This window comes from Botryllus schlosseri, chromosome 3 (assembly GCF_051294905.1).
Source record: "Botryllus schlosseri isolate E-star chromosome 3, Bs_hap1, whole genome shotgun sequence".
NCBI classification, from domain to species: domain Eukaryota; kingdom Metazoa; phylum Chordata; class Ascidiacea; order Stolidobranchia; family Styelidae; genus Botryllus; species Botryllus schlosseri.
In genome coordinates this window covers 6,293,257-6,310,753 of record NC_137238.1, presented here as the reverse complement: position 1 = coordinate 6,310,753, position 17,497 = coordinate 6,293,257, and the positions used below count along the sequence as shown (strand labels likewise).

At 40.5% G+C, this 17,497-nt stretch overlaps 3 protein-coding genes across 3 annotated transcripts in view; all 3 read right to left on the bottom strand.

Annotated features, from left to right (window-relative positions):
• Positions 1–17,497, bottom strand: part of LOC145436573 (uncharacterized) — a 185,231-nt gene that overhangs the window by 67,852 nt on the left and 99,882 nt on the right. The gene's annotated exons all lie outside the window — the stretch shown is intronic.
• LOC145436576 (uncharacterized) overlaps positions 1–17,497 on the bottom strand; it is an 80,717-nt gene that overhangs the window by 49,249 nt on the left and 13,971 nt on the right. The window lies entirely within an intron of this gene.
• On the bottom strand, positions 46–10,427 carry LOC145435366 (uncharacterized). The gene is made up of 5 exons (XM_080312644.1): positions 10,383–10,427; positions 9,558–9,725; positions 8,817–8,984; positions 1,851–2,018; positions 46–219 (listed from the first exon to the last, which is right to left on the bottom strand). The coding sequence occupies exons 1-5, from the start codon at positions 10,425–10,427 to the stop codon at positions 46–48; spliced, it is 723 nt and encodes a 240-aa protein (XP_080168770.1).

Genomic DNA, 17,497 nt, shown 5'->3' with positions numbered 1-17,497 from the left:
CCGAATCCCTTCAGCGTCGAATTCCCAGTCAATACGTAACCCTAATCAAACCTTTGAATCCTTAAGCTGAAGCATGTCGTTCAGTCTCCGAATCCCTTCAGCGTCGAATTCCCAGTCAATACGTAATTTTCTAACAGCATATCTCATCAAGTCGCAGATGGCTGATACATCGTCGTAAGTAGCGGTAGAATCTGGCTCACTAATCTTTAGAACGTCAAGCTGAAATAAACAGGAATTCATATTTAAATACAGTTACTGAATTAGATATAGTTCGATTGATATCTTTGCTAAATGATTATCCTCCGCCTATCGTTAAACTGACCACTGGTCGCATGCTACTGAAAGATTTTAGAGAAGAGAAACCTTACTGAACTATAGGAATACTGCAGTCCAAAGTTTAGTTGCATCTTCCTTTGGATTGATAAAGAGTCAAACAGGTTTGGAAAGAAAATCCAATAATCAGTGAGCCATTGTTTCTCACGAGGGAAACTCTGGGTAATATTTATGACAAAATCTGCGATCTATATTGGCTACAACGCAAAACTATGTGCTACCAGCGACAAATAAAATGAGCATAATACATGAATACGCGTGTCGATGTAATAGTCTGTAAGAAGGTCACACATCTGCAGCAAAGAATTCGCCAGCTTGCACGGCGAAATAGTCGAAAAACAAATAACGATGCTCTTCTAACTCAACTATCGCAGACTATTGACACATCGCGTGAATATGTTTAATTTACTGCTTGTTATTCGGCCATTGGAAAATATCTTTCATCCAATCCAGGATGTAGCGAATTCTATAGCTGCATTTACTGTCGTGCCTTGAAAATGCACTGCATCGGTTGAATATGAAGGAGTGCCGAAAATTCATTTTCACAAATACAAGTGTTGGCGAAGGTAATAATTACGGCAACTCTTCAGACGACACCTTTGCGTATATGATAATATATGCCACAAAAATTAGTAAACAGATCATAACGTCAAGTCCAGTCATTTCTATCGAGCAGTTCATTTTGGAGTTATTTTGGAATTGCGGTTATGTATATCACAGGAGAAAATAGATTTTTGCGAACAATTTTTATCGAAAACTCCGACAAAAATCTCTAAACAGCAATATATTTGTATCAGTTGGCCATTGCCCGCAAGTGGGCGATTAAGAGTTTGCACAGTATAATATTTCATCTCAAACGGCCATTCTGTTTATGTGAGTTCAGAGTCCTGAAGCAAAACTGCCTCTGGATTTCTCTAAATAAAAAAAATGCAAATTAGTTTTTTCCTAATTTTTTTTTGCAAATTTGGAGGTTTGGTTTTGGACCCCGGTTGAAAACTACTAACCTATACATTTCGTGGTTCACCACTGATGAAAATCAGTCTAAAAGCATTTCGTTAATAATAGTATTATGAAGGTATTGTTTCGTATAATTCCCAAGTCCTGTATCAGAAATGGTTTGATTAAACAATACAGCGGCCTCGGTCGGACTCGAATCACAATCCACTGATGTTGCTGCGACAGAACGTACCACTACGTTTTGGTAGACTTCTTAAACTTGTATATTATCTTCGTGCGATCTCATATCAATTAATTTTGGTAATCGATCAGCCATATAACAAGGGTCTGGGTCAAGTCTGAAGGCCAAGTCTGGTCGACCACTAAATGGGGGGGGGGGGGGCAATACGAATGTACGGATGCACTGTTTCAGCCCTGACTAGAGTGACTACAGCCAATGATACGACGGAACTTTCGATTTGGCAAGACCTCTGGCTGACCGCAATGCCCTCAACGGAGGATGAATGCGAACTTAATCAACGACATAGCTTTTAAAATATTTCGAATCATCGTCATCGCACCAGTAATTTTTGATTGCGGCATCCACGCAATAATCCACGCAATTTGCTGCTGCTGAGAGAGGATTGTTGAAACTCCAGTTCACTACAACGGGACAGCTTCGCGACGTTAATTAGCTCTTCATATGCATCTTCCTGCATCGATTCGTCTATGATAGTGAGTTTTGGCAGCTGAAATGACGGAATTATCTAATGATTATGGTGTTACTGTTGTTTGTGGTTTTCATGATGTTCGTCGACTACTATGGTCATTTACACCAGGACAATTTTCTCCAGTTTTTATTCCTTAGCTGCCGACTCGTAGCAAGGCATACTTCTAGTCTTTTATAAGACACCGCTTGCGCGGATAAGATGACCTAGAGCAGGGGCTGGCAACCTTTCGTATGCAGCGTGCCAAAATATCGAAAAATTGTAAAATATTACCAACTGGCGTGCCAACTACACTGAAAAAAAATTTACCTCGAAATGTCTGGAAGCAGGGTTGCCAGCCACTTCGCAGTAATCTAACATTACCATCTCTCAATGTAAATTTACACCCGTCCGGTAATCTAACTTTACACGCCGGACTGTAATGTTACAGTCACCTCTGCTATATTCAATCTACATTCTCTTCTGTACATTACCGCCTTACCTACCTACCTACCTACCTACCTATAACCCTACATGCTGTCCTTGTAAATCAGATTACATGCCAGCTTCTAAATTCACGTAGCCTACATCCATACCTATCCAAAGCAATGCGATGCCAAAATACCGCAAAAGTTCCCCCACGCTCTTAAGACGACATTGGGACAACTGTATATTCATTCATGATTCACGATGAAAAAGTATTGCTGCTGGAGGTCTAATTCTTGTTTAGGAGGCATGCAAATATAGCACGAGTGGTCCCAAGAAAAGGTGAATTAATTCCACCGCCGGATAAACTTCCAATTATTTCTTTTTCTCGTCTTCATTCCTTCTGTGTGAGTAGTATCTTGCAGTTCCACTAAAAATAATTCATGCGTAAGTCGCTATACTAAGCTAAGTTGCTAACCTAGACATGACATTACAATAACTACTAAGATAGGGTTGCCATACGTCCGGAATTTCCCGGACATGTCCGGAATTTCGCTGAAAAATCTGCGTCCGGGAGGAATTTCTAAAATATGCCTAAATGTCCGGAATTTTGAAGGGTTGAAGTAGGCTGAAAAGTTTTTCGTAAATCAACATAAACAATATTTTTTCAAGCAGATTTATGATATTCAAAATTATTCTTCGCGCTGCGGGCGAGGTAATGACACGTATATTGATATTAGTGTGGGCACCAGGCACCACTTTCGCCAAAAAATGCAATCAAAATAAATATAAATTACCATCATTTACTGAAATAAGTCCAATGGTAATCGCAATTATAAGCAAACGGTGTAGTACTAGAGTTGGTCAACGCCGATTAGATGCTTTAGTCACAGATAGTGGTTCCAAATCTTGGGGTCGTTTACCTTTATCTGGGGATCGCGATGATGTTGGACGTAATCACCGTCCTAGGCCGGGAGTAAGTTTGGGCAAGTTAAAATTTTTTAGCAATCAGCTTATCAAGTTTTTAGCTGGGACATGGAACATTTTAAAGTTTGAAATGAGGTCGCGACTATTAAAGGTTGGAAATCACCGGATATGCAACCTGCTGGTGCATTTTATGGTAGCCTAATGGGAGAATCAATATTATTGAAGAATTCATTCATAAAATTACACAGTCAAATGCATATAGTAATTGTCCAAAAAGTTACATCGATTACCCTATGCTGGGTTAGAGATCAGTGCTCTTTTTTTTGGGCGGACGGGGGCGGAAAAATGTTGTTTCGGACCTGATTAAAATAAAAACACACAATCAGATAGCCGCACCGACCTAACAGTAGATAGCAGGGCTGTCAAACACAATCCAGACGGGTCAAACACGGCCCGCCAGACGATTTCATCCGGCCAGTGGAGAAATCTATTGCACACCATAGCAAGTAGCAATCACCAGAGCTCACATTTCAGAGGGCCAAATTCATGACCTATGTGTCCCACTCCATTCCTGTATACAGTCGTTTGGCAATGCTTTGCTCGTGTGACGTCATATTGACACTCAATGTGTAATACCTCATTTTTAAATCCGCTAGTGGGCGCTAAAGAGTGTCCGGAATTTGCTTCACAAAAATATGGTAACCCTATACTAAGACAAATAGGCTAACAAAATAGAACAAGTTTTGAAGTACCGATACTGGTACATTGTGAGTTGACGACTCCTCATTTGACATGATATGGCAGAGATTCATGACTTAAATGATCAATGTATAGAAAGAAAAGGTGCCTCATTTGATGCGGCATGTGAGCCAAACATATTCGAGCAGTGGATGAAAACACATCTAAGCTATGACCCGATAAATGTAACAATAACAAGCTAACAGTTTCAACTACTCAGCGGCAGAGTATGTGGTGTCGCAGGTCATTACACAAGTCGACTAATATCCCAAAATAGAACAGAGAATGGGCCGACTGAAATATTTAAATCATGAAACCAAAGTCATCCAGGTGGTGTGCACAGTCGTATATATTCACGGTAACTAATACTATACAGTACTGTACCTTTTGCGATGCGCATCCCATTCATCAGTCCTGGGAATCTTCAACAAAAGTCTCTACTTTCTTCAATCACAGGTCACAAGCTTCGCACAGTCAGCCTTTGCATGGTCAAAGCCAATATTAATGACCGACCAGTCGGCTCGACACGCAGGCGACTTTAAAATAAGTCATATTCATCCGCTCACATATGCCACCAATAATATTTACGTCCACGTAATAATGTTCGATCTAGGTTGGTGTTTCATGCAGAAACATCTTTCAACCCGTATAGTCCCGTTCTTTCGCATCTAATTTCGTATATATTGATATTTATTACTCCATGTGTGGTTCCCTACTTACTTACCTAACCGGACGCTGCTTGTGATGTCACAGTTGCACGTTGGTTGTTTCCTGCAACGCGTAACCTAAGGTAACTTATTATCGGTCGCCGTGTCCGCCATTAAGAAATAGTCAACTGAGCCTGCTGTGCTGATATTTCTAGTTTCAGGAAATGATGATATATCCTAAACTGATTTTTGTAACTCATCAGCCCTATCTGTGACAACAAATCTAACCGCCGAGACCGACCGTGTAGCCATAGCCTTATAGTGTAATGTCTTATGGTGTAACCATAGTGTCCTATATGGTGTCGACACAAGCAAATCGCACGGTTCAATGAAATTGTATCACGTCACAGTTTCCATTTGGCTACAGGCAATTTGACGGTGATTTTTGACCGACTTGCCGAGCATCTAATTTGATAAAACGGGTATCAATCGAAAGCTGCCGCCGTACTGATTACGAAAATATAAATTTTATTCCGCTCGCGGCCCTGGAACCCCCACAATCAGCCTCTAATTTTTCATTGTTATGGAGATTGGCATTGGGACGCAACAATGCTGTCTAGCGAAACGAGACAGGTGCTCGAGAAAAAGGAAGCCAGACAGTATTGTTGCGTCTGTCGTTTCGCCAGACAGCATTGTTGCGTCCCAATGCCAATCTCCATAACAATGAAAAATTAGAGGCTGATTGTGGGGGTTCCAGGGCCGCGAGCGGAATAAAATTTATATTTTCGTAATCAGTACGGCGGCAGCTTTCGATTGATACCCGTTTTATCAAATCTGATGCTCGGCAAGTCGGTCAAAAATCACCGTCAAATTGCCTGTAGCCAAATGGAAACTGTGACGTGATACAATTTCATTGAACCGTGCGATTTGCTTGTGTCGACACCATATAGGACACTATGGTGTAACCACATTGTCAGCTGTTTCTTGCACCCAACTATGCACTATACCGAAATTGGCACTAGGGTCAACCAGTTTCGTGTGACCTAACCCTGTCTCGCGAACGAGGTTGAATCAGGTCAAATCGCAACGACAATGACATCGCAGTGACATGCACTTCCACGCATACATTGGCTGCTGGGACTTGGAAGCTAATCAATTTTGCCATTAGCTTGGTAAAATGCCGTAGCGAGTAACTGTCAGTAACCTTACGAAGAAATTCTGGTAACTTCACTCAGCAGCTAAATGAATTTAATATTACATATCAAAATGTAAAATGACAACCTACACGCTGCTATTGGCTGCGACCGGTAATTTGTTGTAAAATTTACAAAAATTACTTTGTAAATCTACCAGATTTTTTTGTGTGTAGTCTATATTGAATTTGTCATATTCAGCATTTTAAGCAAGGAATCACACCAACCACCTATCTGCAGCTGGCAAAGGCATCGGTTACGTCAGTGATTCCTACGGTATTGGTCGCTACCGCACTAGACCTACCGCCTAATGTAGGCCTATGTAATATGTGCAATATGTGCATCATGCTTATTCGCGTAATGATCGATTTTCTGCGGTTGCGTTGATCGTTCCCAAGTCTACTGTGTTCGGTACCATAGCCAGTGAGTGACAGGCCCATCGAAGATGCTATGATGAGATGGCCTGATTATAAAAACGTGCCAACCCCTGTATCATGCAAGTCGGTTGATGTCACAAGTAAGTTGGTCAGACACTAGATTTGTCTGCAAAGCTCCAAAGATCGCGGTGTAGCGGCAATAGTTATTGTCGTCGCTCCAGTCCACATATATTGGAACCGCTTACACGTATCAGACCAAACTAAAACAATATAGCCCATTGTGAGACCAACACAATTCCAAATTCGCATTTCGACAGGGGAGTCATTATTTTTCTCTAATGGGTATCATTTGAGGCGTGTGGTTCTAGCTGCGGGAGCTGAACTATTTGCGCCGGTCATTTCGGCGCCTGGACAGTGGACATATCAATGTCGAACGTTTTGGCCAGCATGCGGCGGTTATTACATTTCAATGTTTAATCGCCGCAAATCATTTTGACCACGCACACAGCGCACGGAGTCGCATGTTGCGAAAACGTGTGTCTCCCATCACCGACTTTACTGACGAGATAGCGTAATGGTGAAGCGTCCGGCATGTTGATCGGTAGGTCGTGGGTTCGATCCCCGGCCGGGTCGGACCAAAGACCTGATTAGTAACGCTGGTATCCATGACTTCCCTGCTTGGCGTTCATGCTTTACTGACATAGCATGGAGGTGTGGTGCATGACTTCGAAAGCCTATGTCTGCACTTCCTTGTCCTGCGGCATATGCACATCATGCACTCATGATATGCATATGCGCAGATCGTGTGTATGTATATCATGAGTCGATGTATATGCCGCAAAAAACATCAAGAACAAAAATAAACTACTTCTATTCCTTTCCTTTCTTTCCTAGCGTGAAAAAGCCCAGCGCCAAAATTCTGATTCATATAAAATATCCGCGGTGCCAAAGGCTTCACAGTGCACACTAGGAGTGTTCAAAAATGACTTTTTTTTCTCAAATCGTACTGGCTACTTGGCAAAATTGCTAGGTAACCTAATTTTAACCTACACACCAAATTTGGTTCAATTACAGCCAGTAGCCGCATTGCTACATAAGAAAGTTTCTATTTCTTATATAAAAATAAATAACAAAAAATTTTTCTTTTCACCTCATGGAAGTGTTAGGTTGTCTATAGAAACGATGTTAACCAAATTTGGTTCAATTCCAACAAGTGCAAGCGAAGTTATTGCCGTCGAAAAATTTGGATTTGAATAAAATAGTATTTACGGCGGTCACCACTATAATAAATAACTAAAGAATTGGTCACCGTAAATACTATTTTAATCATAAACCAAATTTTTCGACGCCAATAACTCCGCTTCCACTGGTTGGAATTGAACCCAACTTGGTGAACATCATTTCTATAGACAACCAAACAATTCCACGGGTTTGACGTATAGTTTCAAATTTTTTGTTATTTATTATTATATAATAAATATAAACTTTCCTCTTCTGTAGCAACGCGGCTACAGGCTGGAATTGAACCAAATTTGTTGTGTAGTCTTAAATTAGGTAACCTAACAATGTTATCGAGTTGCCAGTACGATTCAGAGAAAAAGTCAATTTTGAACACCCCTTGCACACTCCCAGCGGGGCCTACATAGCCTACTCCTAGCAGGGCCTACGAATATCGTAGGCCCCGCTCCTGGACTAAAACATCCAGATGGTTTCATACGATATTAGGTTGCCGTATATATAGTTTTGTGGTATTCGCAAAATAGGTATTTAGGTCACTGTAAATCGCTCTAAGCACGCAAAAATGTTCAGGATATCTAAAATCTACCACAAAATACTCTTTATCATGTTAATTTATCAAATAATTTTTGCTTTTTCCATTTTGAAAACTTATGTGACATGTTTTGCAAAGAACATGGTTACAATATGTCGTGTTCGTCAAATCATTTGGTGTGCCAAGAAAAATCATATCGCGTGACACAAATGGCACGCGTGCTGGGGTTGCGGACACCTGATCTAGAGCATAGAGCCTAGCAGCCTAGAGAAACCTCCAACCTCTCGTCACCGTCATATAATGGTTATGTATTAGTGACAAATGACAAAACGTCCATTATTTGGGGCTATCACAATAATGGGCAAAATTAGCATATGATCGAGGATGTCTCGAATATTGAATTTTCTCTTTTCTTAACGACATATCTAATTAATCGAAAGTGATGATATGTTTGTTAATAGTAGTATACTGTGGGAAAATATTCGGTCGAATTTGAACAAGGGTTGCAGTAATGTAATAATTCCAGTTTTAATTTCCAATTGAATGAAATGAGGCGCAGACATATTTTGGAACCACGGGCGTATCAGCGGCATATCACCAAGCGTTATTAAGATGAATTACGGCAATGTAAAGTTGCATACCAGGTGATTCGAGCACAGGCATTGAGGGGATAAAGCGGAGATTGAGAATTAAAACCGCCAATTGATTGTTGATTGATTACTTAGCTTCCGGATTGTGAGGAATTTTACAGCAAAACGCACCTGGGTACGGTGATTGCGACAACCGCTCAATAACGCTTGCAACTTTCTTTGCGTGAGGCAGCATTTCATTAGATGCAAATCCTTGCATTTCGAGAGCTTCGCAATGTGGGCGAGTACTTGGTACCCTTCTTCACCCATGAATTCGTCTTTGATGCTAAATATATCCAGCTGTAATGGTCGTACAAGAGTCTTAGTGTTGAAGCCAAGTCGCCGTAATTCATGCTGCATATGGGTCCAATTGCGATAGAGATTTTGCGCTGAGTTACAATTTCTCCTAGTATTCATTCTCTCTCATTAAAAAACGAAGTGCAACGATAATGCTCAATGTGTACTTTAATCTGGAATTTATAATCTCTGGTTATCAGTATCTGTTGAAGACACAGCGCACGGCGTTGTCTTTTTCGGAAAATTAACCGATTGCTTACTCGTGTTTTTCAGTCTGATTTGTTGAGTAGGGCTATAACGAAGTGGAATCCAAGTTGGTAACAATTACAAGTCGTATTGAAATATTGTAGTAATCTAACAATGATGCTTTATCGAATGCTGGATGTGTAGTATTGTGGTATACACGATCAGTCGACATGAAATGACATTGCTCTATGTTTTTTATATTTATCAGCCACATAGGCTAACGCTATTGTGGTCATTTTCTGGGCATTATTTAGCACCAAAGTTGGTGGTTTACTTATAGTTATTTAATAAAAGAGAACCCGTACAGAACGGAGAGTTTCTTCCACTTACTGTAACATGATTTTCCTTGCATCCCTTACCAAAATCTTCAAGTTTTTGCTTGGACAAGGTACAGTCTCCAAACTGTACACTCCGGCATTTTGTGTCTTTCAAAACCTTCGCAATGTCACAATACGTTCCCGACCGCATCGCAGGATCTGATACGAATAGTTTACCCAGCTGTATGACAAAATATTTTAGACTTAAAATGTTGCAATCTTTGTTTTAATATTTAATGCATTGCCAACCCATATTCTAATATCATATTTTGTATATGTAATCAGTGAATAGTGATGGCTATATCATTTGATAAGTTGAAATAAATAGTGAAAATATGATCCATACCCGAAAGAATTGCATTGTCATTTAATAGTGAATATTTATATCGAAGGGGAGATGCGAATACTGTAATTCTTCTGAAGGAAGATTAACCTAATTATCGGATAATGTATCGAGATTGGGAGAAACTGTACCGAAGATAGCAAAATATCAATGCTTTTCTGGGAATAAATTGATAAGTAGTCGGCGGCTGCGTTTCAACAACAACCCTGCTTGACTTTGTCATTCGTTTCCAACGTTAACCAGTTATAATCCTATTTAACTGAATTGCAACACCGTGGGATCCAACTTATCATGATATTCTACCATTTAGTGCAGGGAAAGATGGAAGTGCAATTTCGAGCACAAAATAACGAATTGGCCATTTCCATGTTTATCGAAATCTTGTGTTATGTTATGGCGCACCTGGATTTTTTTATTCTTGCAACCACGCGATAATCCACGTAACTTCGTCGTGGTGAGACGGCAGGTGACGAGATGCAACTCATTGCATCGTACCTGCTTCAGAACGAGGGTAAGCTGCTCGTATTCACCTTCGTCCATCGATTCGTCATATATTATCAGTGTGGGCAACTACAATGATCAAATATTGAATGTATCGGTAATCATGTACTGGCAAATGGCCGAATGCGTGGATGCGGGTAAAAGTCCATGTACGTTGGCCCGTTTCCAGTTTCCAGCTCTGGACATGTTGTCATGTTGATAAGCATGACTTTTGTAACTAAATTACTACTAACCAACCAACCAACCACCAGTGTTGGGATCAAGTCACTACCTTCGAGTCACGAGTCATTTCGAGTCATTGCACATTTTGACTCGAGTCAAGTCAAGTCAATCGATTTTCAAAGGTGACTCGAGTCAAGTCAAGTCACTCGATTTTTAGAGGTGACTCGAGTCAAGTCGAGTCAAGTCAAGTCAAGTCACGAGTCAAGTCACAATTCAAGTCAAGTTGCCTTTTCAAAGTATGGCGCATGATAACGCCATTGCATTTTGCTAGCTGTCTGAAATACAGATCGAGTGGTCATTGATTTTGAACCGATGAACGAATACAGAGTTGAATATACACGTAAGAAGGCGCTGTATCGCTCACATATACGTAGAGCTGCTAAACCACAGTTTATAGTTACCAGCCAAAATAGAGAATAGATACGAATTGATAGGAAGCAATACATTACCCATTTGCAAATCAATATGATACAATTCGAGCCTGCGCCAATGGTTGAGGACAATATAAACTATATTCGAATTCAATTTCAATAAAACAAGAAGTTTCGTTAAGGTAAAAACAGAGATTAATTACTTTACTGTACTAGTTTACGACAACGTAAGCTGTAAGCTTCTATCACTTGGTTTGCGGTCAATTTATTTGTGAGGGAACAATGGAGGCTCAGTAAAACTCACGATCATTAAATGGTTGGTCGCTCTCACGGTTACACTAGCGTTTCGCGAACAATCCGAACATATGCAAGATTCAGTGATTTTTATCGACATCGATTACTTGATGACTTGAAATTGACTCGTGAATTTTGCTCCGAGTCACGAGTCAATCCATATTTCTGATACTCCGAGTCAAGTCAAGTCAAGTCATTTTAGCAAAGTGACTCGAGTCAAGTCAAGTCATTCGAAAAAGGTGATTCGAGTCAGACTCGAGTCAAGTCATGGCTCGAGTCCTCCCAACACTGCCAACCACACGCAAGTAACCGCCAAGCAAGTGCGAAAATAAACAAGCCATATTTATAAATTCGCGGAACCAACGCACCGTGTAGGGCGGAGCATGGACCGGAGCCGGACTGGATATATCCGGCCGGTCGTTTTCATTTTTTGCCAGATCGAAGCAGGATCAGAGAATTTGTCGATCCACTCCGCCCTGTTTCCTCAACTTGACTTGAGTCGAGTTAACATGTGCGATCACTCGATATGACCTATTACTTGATCCCCAAACTGGTGCAAATGAGCATCTTGCCAATATCTGATATCATGGGGTTGCCATACGTCAGGAATTTTCTGTCATGTCCGGAATTTCACTGTAAAAACTGCGTCCGGGGGGGAAATTATAAAATATGCCCAAATTTCCGAAATTTTGAAGGCTTGAAGTATAGGCTAAATTTTCTTCGTAAATCAACATAAATAATAATATTTTTGAGCAGATTTATGCTATTTGAAATTTCTCTTCGCGCTGCGCGCGATTTAATACAACGTATATTGACACCAATATGAGGACCACGCACCGCCCTCGCAAAAATGCAATCAAAAACAAATAAAAATACCCATAATCTACCGAAATAAGTATAATTGTAACCCCAATTATAAGATAACGGTATATTTCTAGAGTTGGTTAAGGCCGTTTGGATGCTTTAGTTTAGTCAAAGACAGTTGTTCTAAACCTGGGGGTCGTTTGCCTTTATTCAGGGGATCGCAAAGATGTTGGACGTCGTCAGCTCCCAAAATAGGCATTGAGTAAGTTTGAGCAAGCCGACTTTTTTATTAATCAGTCTATCACAGGGGTTCTCAACCTGGGGGGCGCAGGAGGCTCTCAGGGGGGCCGCGAGAAATTTTTGTCAATTTTGTAAATGTCTGTATAAATTGGGACTAAACACGTGTTTCACAACCATTCTGAAGAGACGATTATTGAAGATTAAACTTAATTAGTGTTCTAGAAAGCTTGCCAAACTCAAACTCCAGCAATCGCGCTCAACGGAGTATAGGCTGACTTCAACTTCATTTGAGCAAATTTTTGATATTCCTTGAAGATTTAGAGAAATTCCTATACGTTCAAGTCATTCATTACTTTATAGCTTTGGGAGTAGCCTAAATCTCTGTGCGCTAGGTAGCTGATGTTGATAGCTGGCGAACTGCACTGCCTAAGACAGACTTAGATGTAATATAGGTTGCCCGGTTTCGCCCTCAATTTGGCTATAAATCAACACAATTTAATTCATTTCCAAAACTGATCAAATTTAGCATGACAGGACAGAACGACGCTGTGCTCTCTGTAGTCACTACCAGTATCAGGATTAGTCTCAGTGCAACCTACCTCGAAATTAATTGATGTCCTTTTCAATGCATTTTGTTATTTTCAAACAAGTTTGGGGAAGTTTGTCAGCAATGTAAAAGACTAAACAACTGGAATGCGGATTCAAAATTGGCGTAAGATATACCTCATGTATACTATTAGATCAGGGGTGGGCAGCCCGTACGGCAGCATGCGGCCGTAGAAGTGAATTTGTGCGGCCGTCGACGCCTAATTCAATTAGTATGTGTTCGCAGCCGTAGACATGCAAATTGCAATTACGAATTCACTCCCGAATTTTCGAGAGATTTTATTTAATCTTGAAATTTTCTTCGCGCTCCGCGCAATTCAACAAGACTTCATTTTTCGATTTTAATGCAGTAGCGCCCTTCTTACTTGGAGCAGGAATGGGAATCCTCAAGAAATAACAATTCATTCGCGGCTCTGAAAAATTTTCGCGCTCCGCGCGACAATATGCACTCCCAGCAACTATTCACAACATTGCCACTCGCGATTTCGGTGCGTACAATAGGCCGTTGTGAAAAGTAGAATATTCCGGAGTTCACCGGGAATGGATATGGACAGTTTACCATAGGTATTTTGCGTCCAGATCGTTCATTGCGGCTATGCCCTGGAATGCGGCCTTAGGCTACATAAGTAATCGAAACGCGGCCATGATTAGCAAGATGGTTGCCCACCTCTGTATTAGATGATGTGCTCTTTTTGACATGACGATAAATGTAAGGGGGGTCAGGGGCGCGCGATTTTTATGACCATCGCCAAGGGGGGCGCGTGCCAAAAAAGGTTGAGAACCGCTGGTCTATCATTTTTGAGCTGGCCACTGAACATTTTCAAATTTGAAATGAACTCGCGGCCGTAAAAGATGGGGAACCACCGGATGTGCAAACTACTGGGGTATTTTATAGTGATATATAGTATAACCAATATTATTGACAGAATTCATTCACAAATTTTTACAAGCAGATGCATATAGTATTCCCGCAAGAAGTTGCATCGATTACCCTATGGTGGGCCTCAGATTAGTGCTTTTTTGGGCGGAAGGGGGCTGAACAAATGTTGTTTCGAACCTGGTTACAGCACACAAACAGATAACCACATGGACCGAACAGTATAGCAGAGCTGTCAAACACACATCCGGCGGACCAGTTAACGTCCACCATACAGACGATTTCCTCCGGCCCTTGAGGAAATCTGTTGCAGACCCAAGCAATAACCAGAGCTAACATTAGAGATGGCAAAATTCAAAACCTATGTTCCACTCTACTCCTGTAGAGTCGATAGTCGAAGCTTTGCTAGTGTAACGTCATAATGACGGATGATGTATTCATACCTCATTGTAAAATCCGCTAGTGGGCGCTAAAGAATGTCCAGAATTTGATCCATAAAATATGGTAACCCCATTATATCTAAGTATTCATTTAACATTATATCATCATACATCCAGTTACAGTTACTGTGAGGGCTGTTGTAGTTCTTGATCGTTGTCTTTAGTGCCTAACACAGTGGTTCTCAACCTTTTTGGCCCGCGGACTCTTCTCAAGCTCGTCCATATATCCGCGCACTCAAGCTTTATATTTACGAAAAGTAGTTTTTTTTAATTTCTATCCAAGAGAGTGTAATACGGTATCAACAAAAATGCAAGCACTGTTTTTCACTCAACCCACACTTAATGAGAGCTTTGTCCTTGATCTTGCTTGACAAGTTTATCGAATTCCGGAATTATAGTTGTCAATGTAGGCCTACAAATGATGCCATCTTCCGGTTGAAGTCTATTGCTATGCTTCTTTTGTTTAGCGTCAGAGTTGAAAAGCCAGATTCACAGAGACACACAGCGAAATTTTTGTACTGTTCAGTTAACCAGCTTGTTTCGAATAACCGCGCGACGCGCGAAAATATTCTATATTTCATGATTGAATCGGTCAATATGATCGGGAATTGCATATATACAGCTGTAAATTTTTTATCATGCCTCTGCTCATGCAATCAGATTTTCCGGCAGAGCTGAGTGAGCCTTTTGGAAAGTGATATAACTCATGCGTATTTTTTCTTGGGGGAAGGGATTGCTACCCATTAATCAAGAAATCCGACATCATTAAATCGCGCACATTGCGAGTTTTTTTTTAAAGTTTCATAAATTTCGGAAAAAAATAGTCTATAATTTATGTCAATTCACGAAATAGTTTTGGTCCACCTTCGAGCTCGCCCCACCCAATTATGGGGGTTTGGGGTGCGGCAGTTACGGTCCTGCATACGTGTGTTTGAAGAGCTGTCCTAGGGGTTCATACATGAAGTATTCGGTATGTGAATTGTGAATAGTGAATACTCCTCAATAAATTCCGAGTCCATTCGTACTAAATTCAAGTCAATCCGACCGAAATTGTAGAGTTTATGACCAATGTTCCTTCTAAGCTGCTTACGTGCGCAAATGCCCAGTGCTGACACGGTCTCTGCGCACAAAAAATCCGAAGTGATGACCTTTTTTTAGTCGTTACGCACTGTTGTCCAAGGGTCTGCGCAGTAAGTTGGTGAGTGTGCGCTGACACGTCAGAAATTTGAGGGAACATTGTTTATGACCTTATGACAATTTTGACAATAGGCCACCTCGGACAAAAATGTAAGGCATTTTGAAAAATTCCAGTTGGCGATAATAGGGGTTTATACCTGGCAGGTTTGGTATCAAACCAGGAAGATGCTACAGATGTGCAAAGTATACCCGTTTTGCCTGTGATACTTGCAACCAACTGGTTTGCCCAAGACACAGAAAATCTCCGAAGAACGGATATTGCTTGGAATGCTGAGCAATTTGTTGTAGTGCTGTTCCGTTGTTCTTGCATTTGAAATATACGTGACGAAACATCGCTTATTAGGTATCTCTAATAATGCTTTCAAAACTATATTCACTGCAGTATAATTTATTAACTTGAAGGCATTTCGTATGCCCCTTATCAACAAGAGTTAACGGTACGATAAGAATAGGGTTACCATATTTCTGCGACTCAAATTCCGGACACTCTTCAGCGCCCACTAGTGGATTTCAAAATGAGATATGACGTCACACCATAGACCAGAGGTGGTGACGATCCGGTTCCGGAGTATGCGGCTGTGTGTTGTGTAACCGGGACCGAAAGCACTTTTTTTTCAGCATCTTCCCGCCCAAATAAACAATGATTTTGAGCCCACACTATGGGGTAATCGATGCAACTTCTATAGGAGCGGGGCTGGGTGCTTGCTATATGAATCTGGTTACTATATGCGTCTGGTGGTTAAATTTTTTTAATGAATTCTGTCAATAATATTGGTTGTTCCATATATTACTATACAGATACTACTCTCCGCCCACATGATCAGAGTTAGCGGTAGAGCTACTGGAGGATGATGAGTTCGAAAACACAGGAAGCGTAATTGTACATCGTTAAGTCATGTTCTTGTCCTACGATAAGACTGTTTATCAGCCTTATGCCGGTGCGCACCACGGCGCTTTATAAACACCCCAGATCCAGTGGTTTCCAACCTTTTATGGTCGGGACTCCATCTCCAATTTGAAAATGTTCCGTGACCCAGATCAAAATTTGACGAGTTGATTACACTGGTCCACACATATTTTTAGGCAGACAAAGTAAGAGTGGTTTTGGGGGTTCTGAAGGACACTGATTCCGAATATGACCTTAGTTTTTTTCAAATTGGCTCTTGTTGTGGAGATAACCCATGGGGCTATTTTGACCAAAATCCCCCATTTTCGCGGAAATGACTAGATATAAAATCCGCTCAGTCGTACTATAAAGTTTAGAAATTCAATCTACTTGTTATTCTTACACACAGAAGACTCTTTTAAATCAAAACACAGCAACAGCACTATACTTAGGGGTAGTAGATTTATCAAAGTTACAGACTTTCACGGATATCATGTACATAGATAAACCCTAGCCATGTACATAAGTATTAGACCTAGATATTCAAATAACGTGGCAATAATTCAATCAGTTTTACGTAAATTTTGTAAAAATCAGTTTTGTAAATTTGAAATAATCAGTTGGAATATAATATTATTGATATATTTTAAATCACAATTGTTTTTGTACGATTTTCGCCTGTAAGCTATTCAGTGCAGTTTCTCGATAGGTTCCGGCAATGGTATGACATAATATGTTCAGTCATTCATCTCATCTATGCCCTGATATCTTTCATTTATTGTTCTGATGTCTTGGTAGAACCTCTATCCTTACTAAACAACAAATAAATCAGGAATTATATCAAGATGACTGAACAGGAAGTGAAGATTTATGCTCGTGTTTGTGCTCAAGTTTTCGATATACTGATACGAATTTTCGCGACCAACTGTTTGTAGTTGGGTGCTTTGTGATCATCTAAAAAGATATATTTACTACATGTTAGGATAAATTACATGCAGTGAACTCCTTCCTAATGTGAAATTGGAATCTTTCATCGGTATTCGAATATAAAAGATACCAGATTTGAGCTTCTCTTTTGATAGGGTTACTAAGTATACCCACTTTGTTGACTCAGCGGAAAATTATCCATTTACCGGTCAAAAGAAATGAGACGCATATGATTATTGTAGTTA

Coding starts and splice junctions, on each gene's coding strand:
- LOC145435366 (XM_080312644.1), bottom strand. CDS start 10,427: ATGGACGAAGGTGAATACGAGCAGCTTACCCTCGTTCTGAAGCAG. Junction 2,019..8,816: donor GTCGCAATCACCGTACCCAG/GTGCGTTTTGCT, acceptor CCGTCATTTCAG/CTGCCAAAACTCACTATCAT. Junction 220..1,850: donor GCCGCAATCAAAAATTACTG/GTGCGATGACGA, acceptor TGTTTATTTCAG/CTTGACGTTCTAAAGATTAG.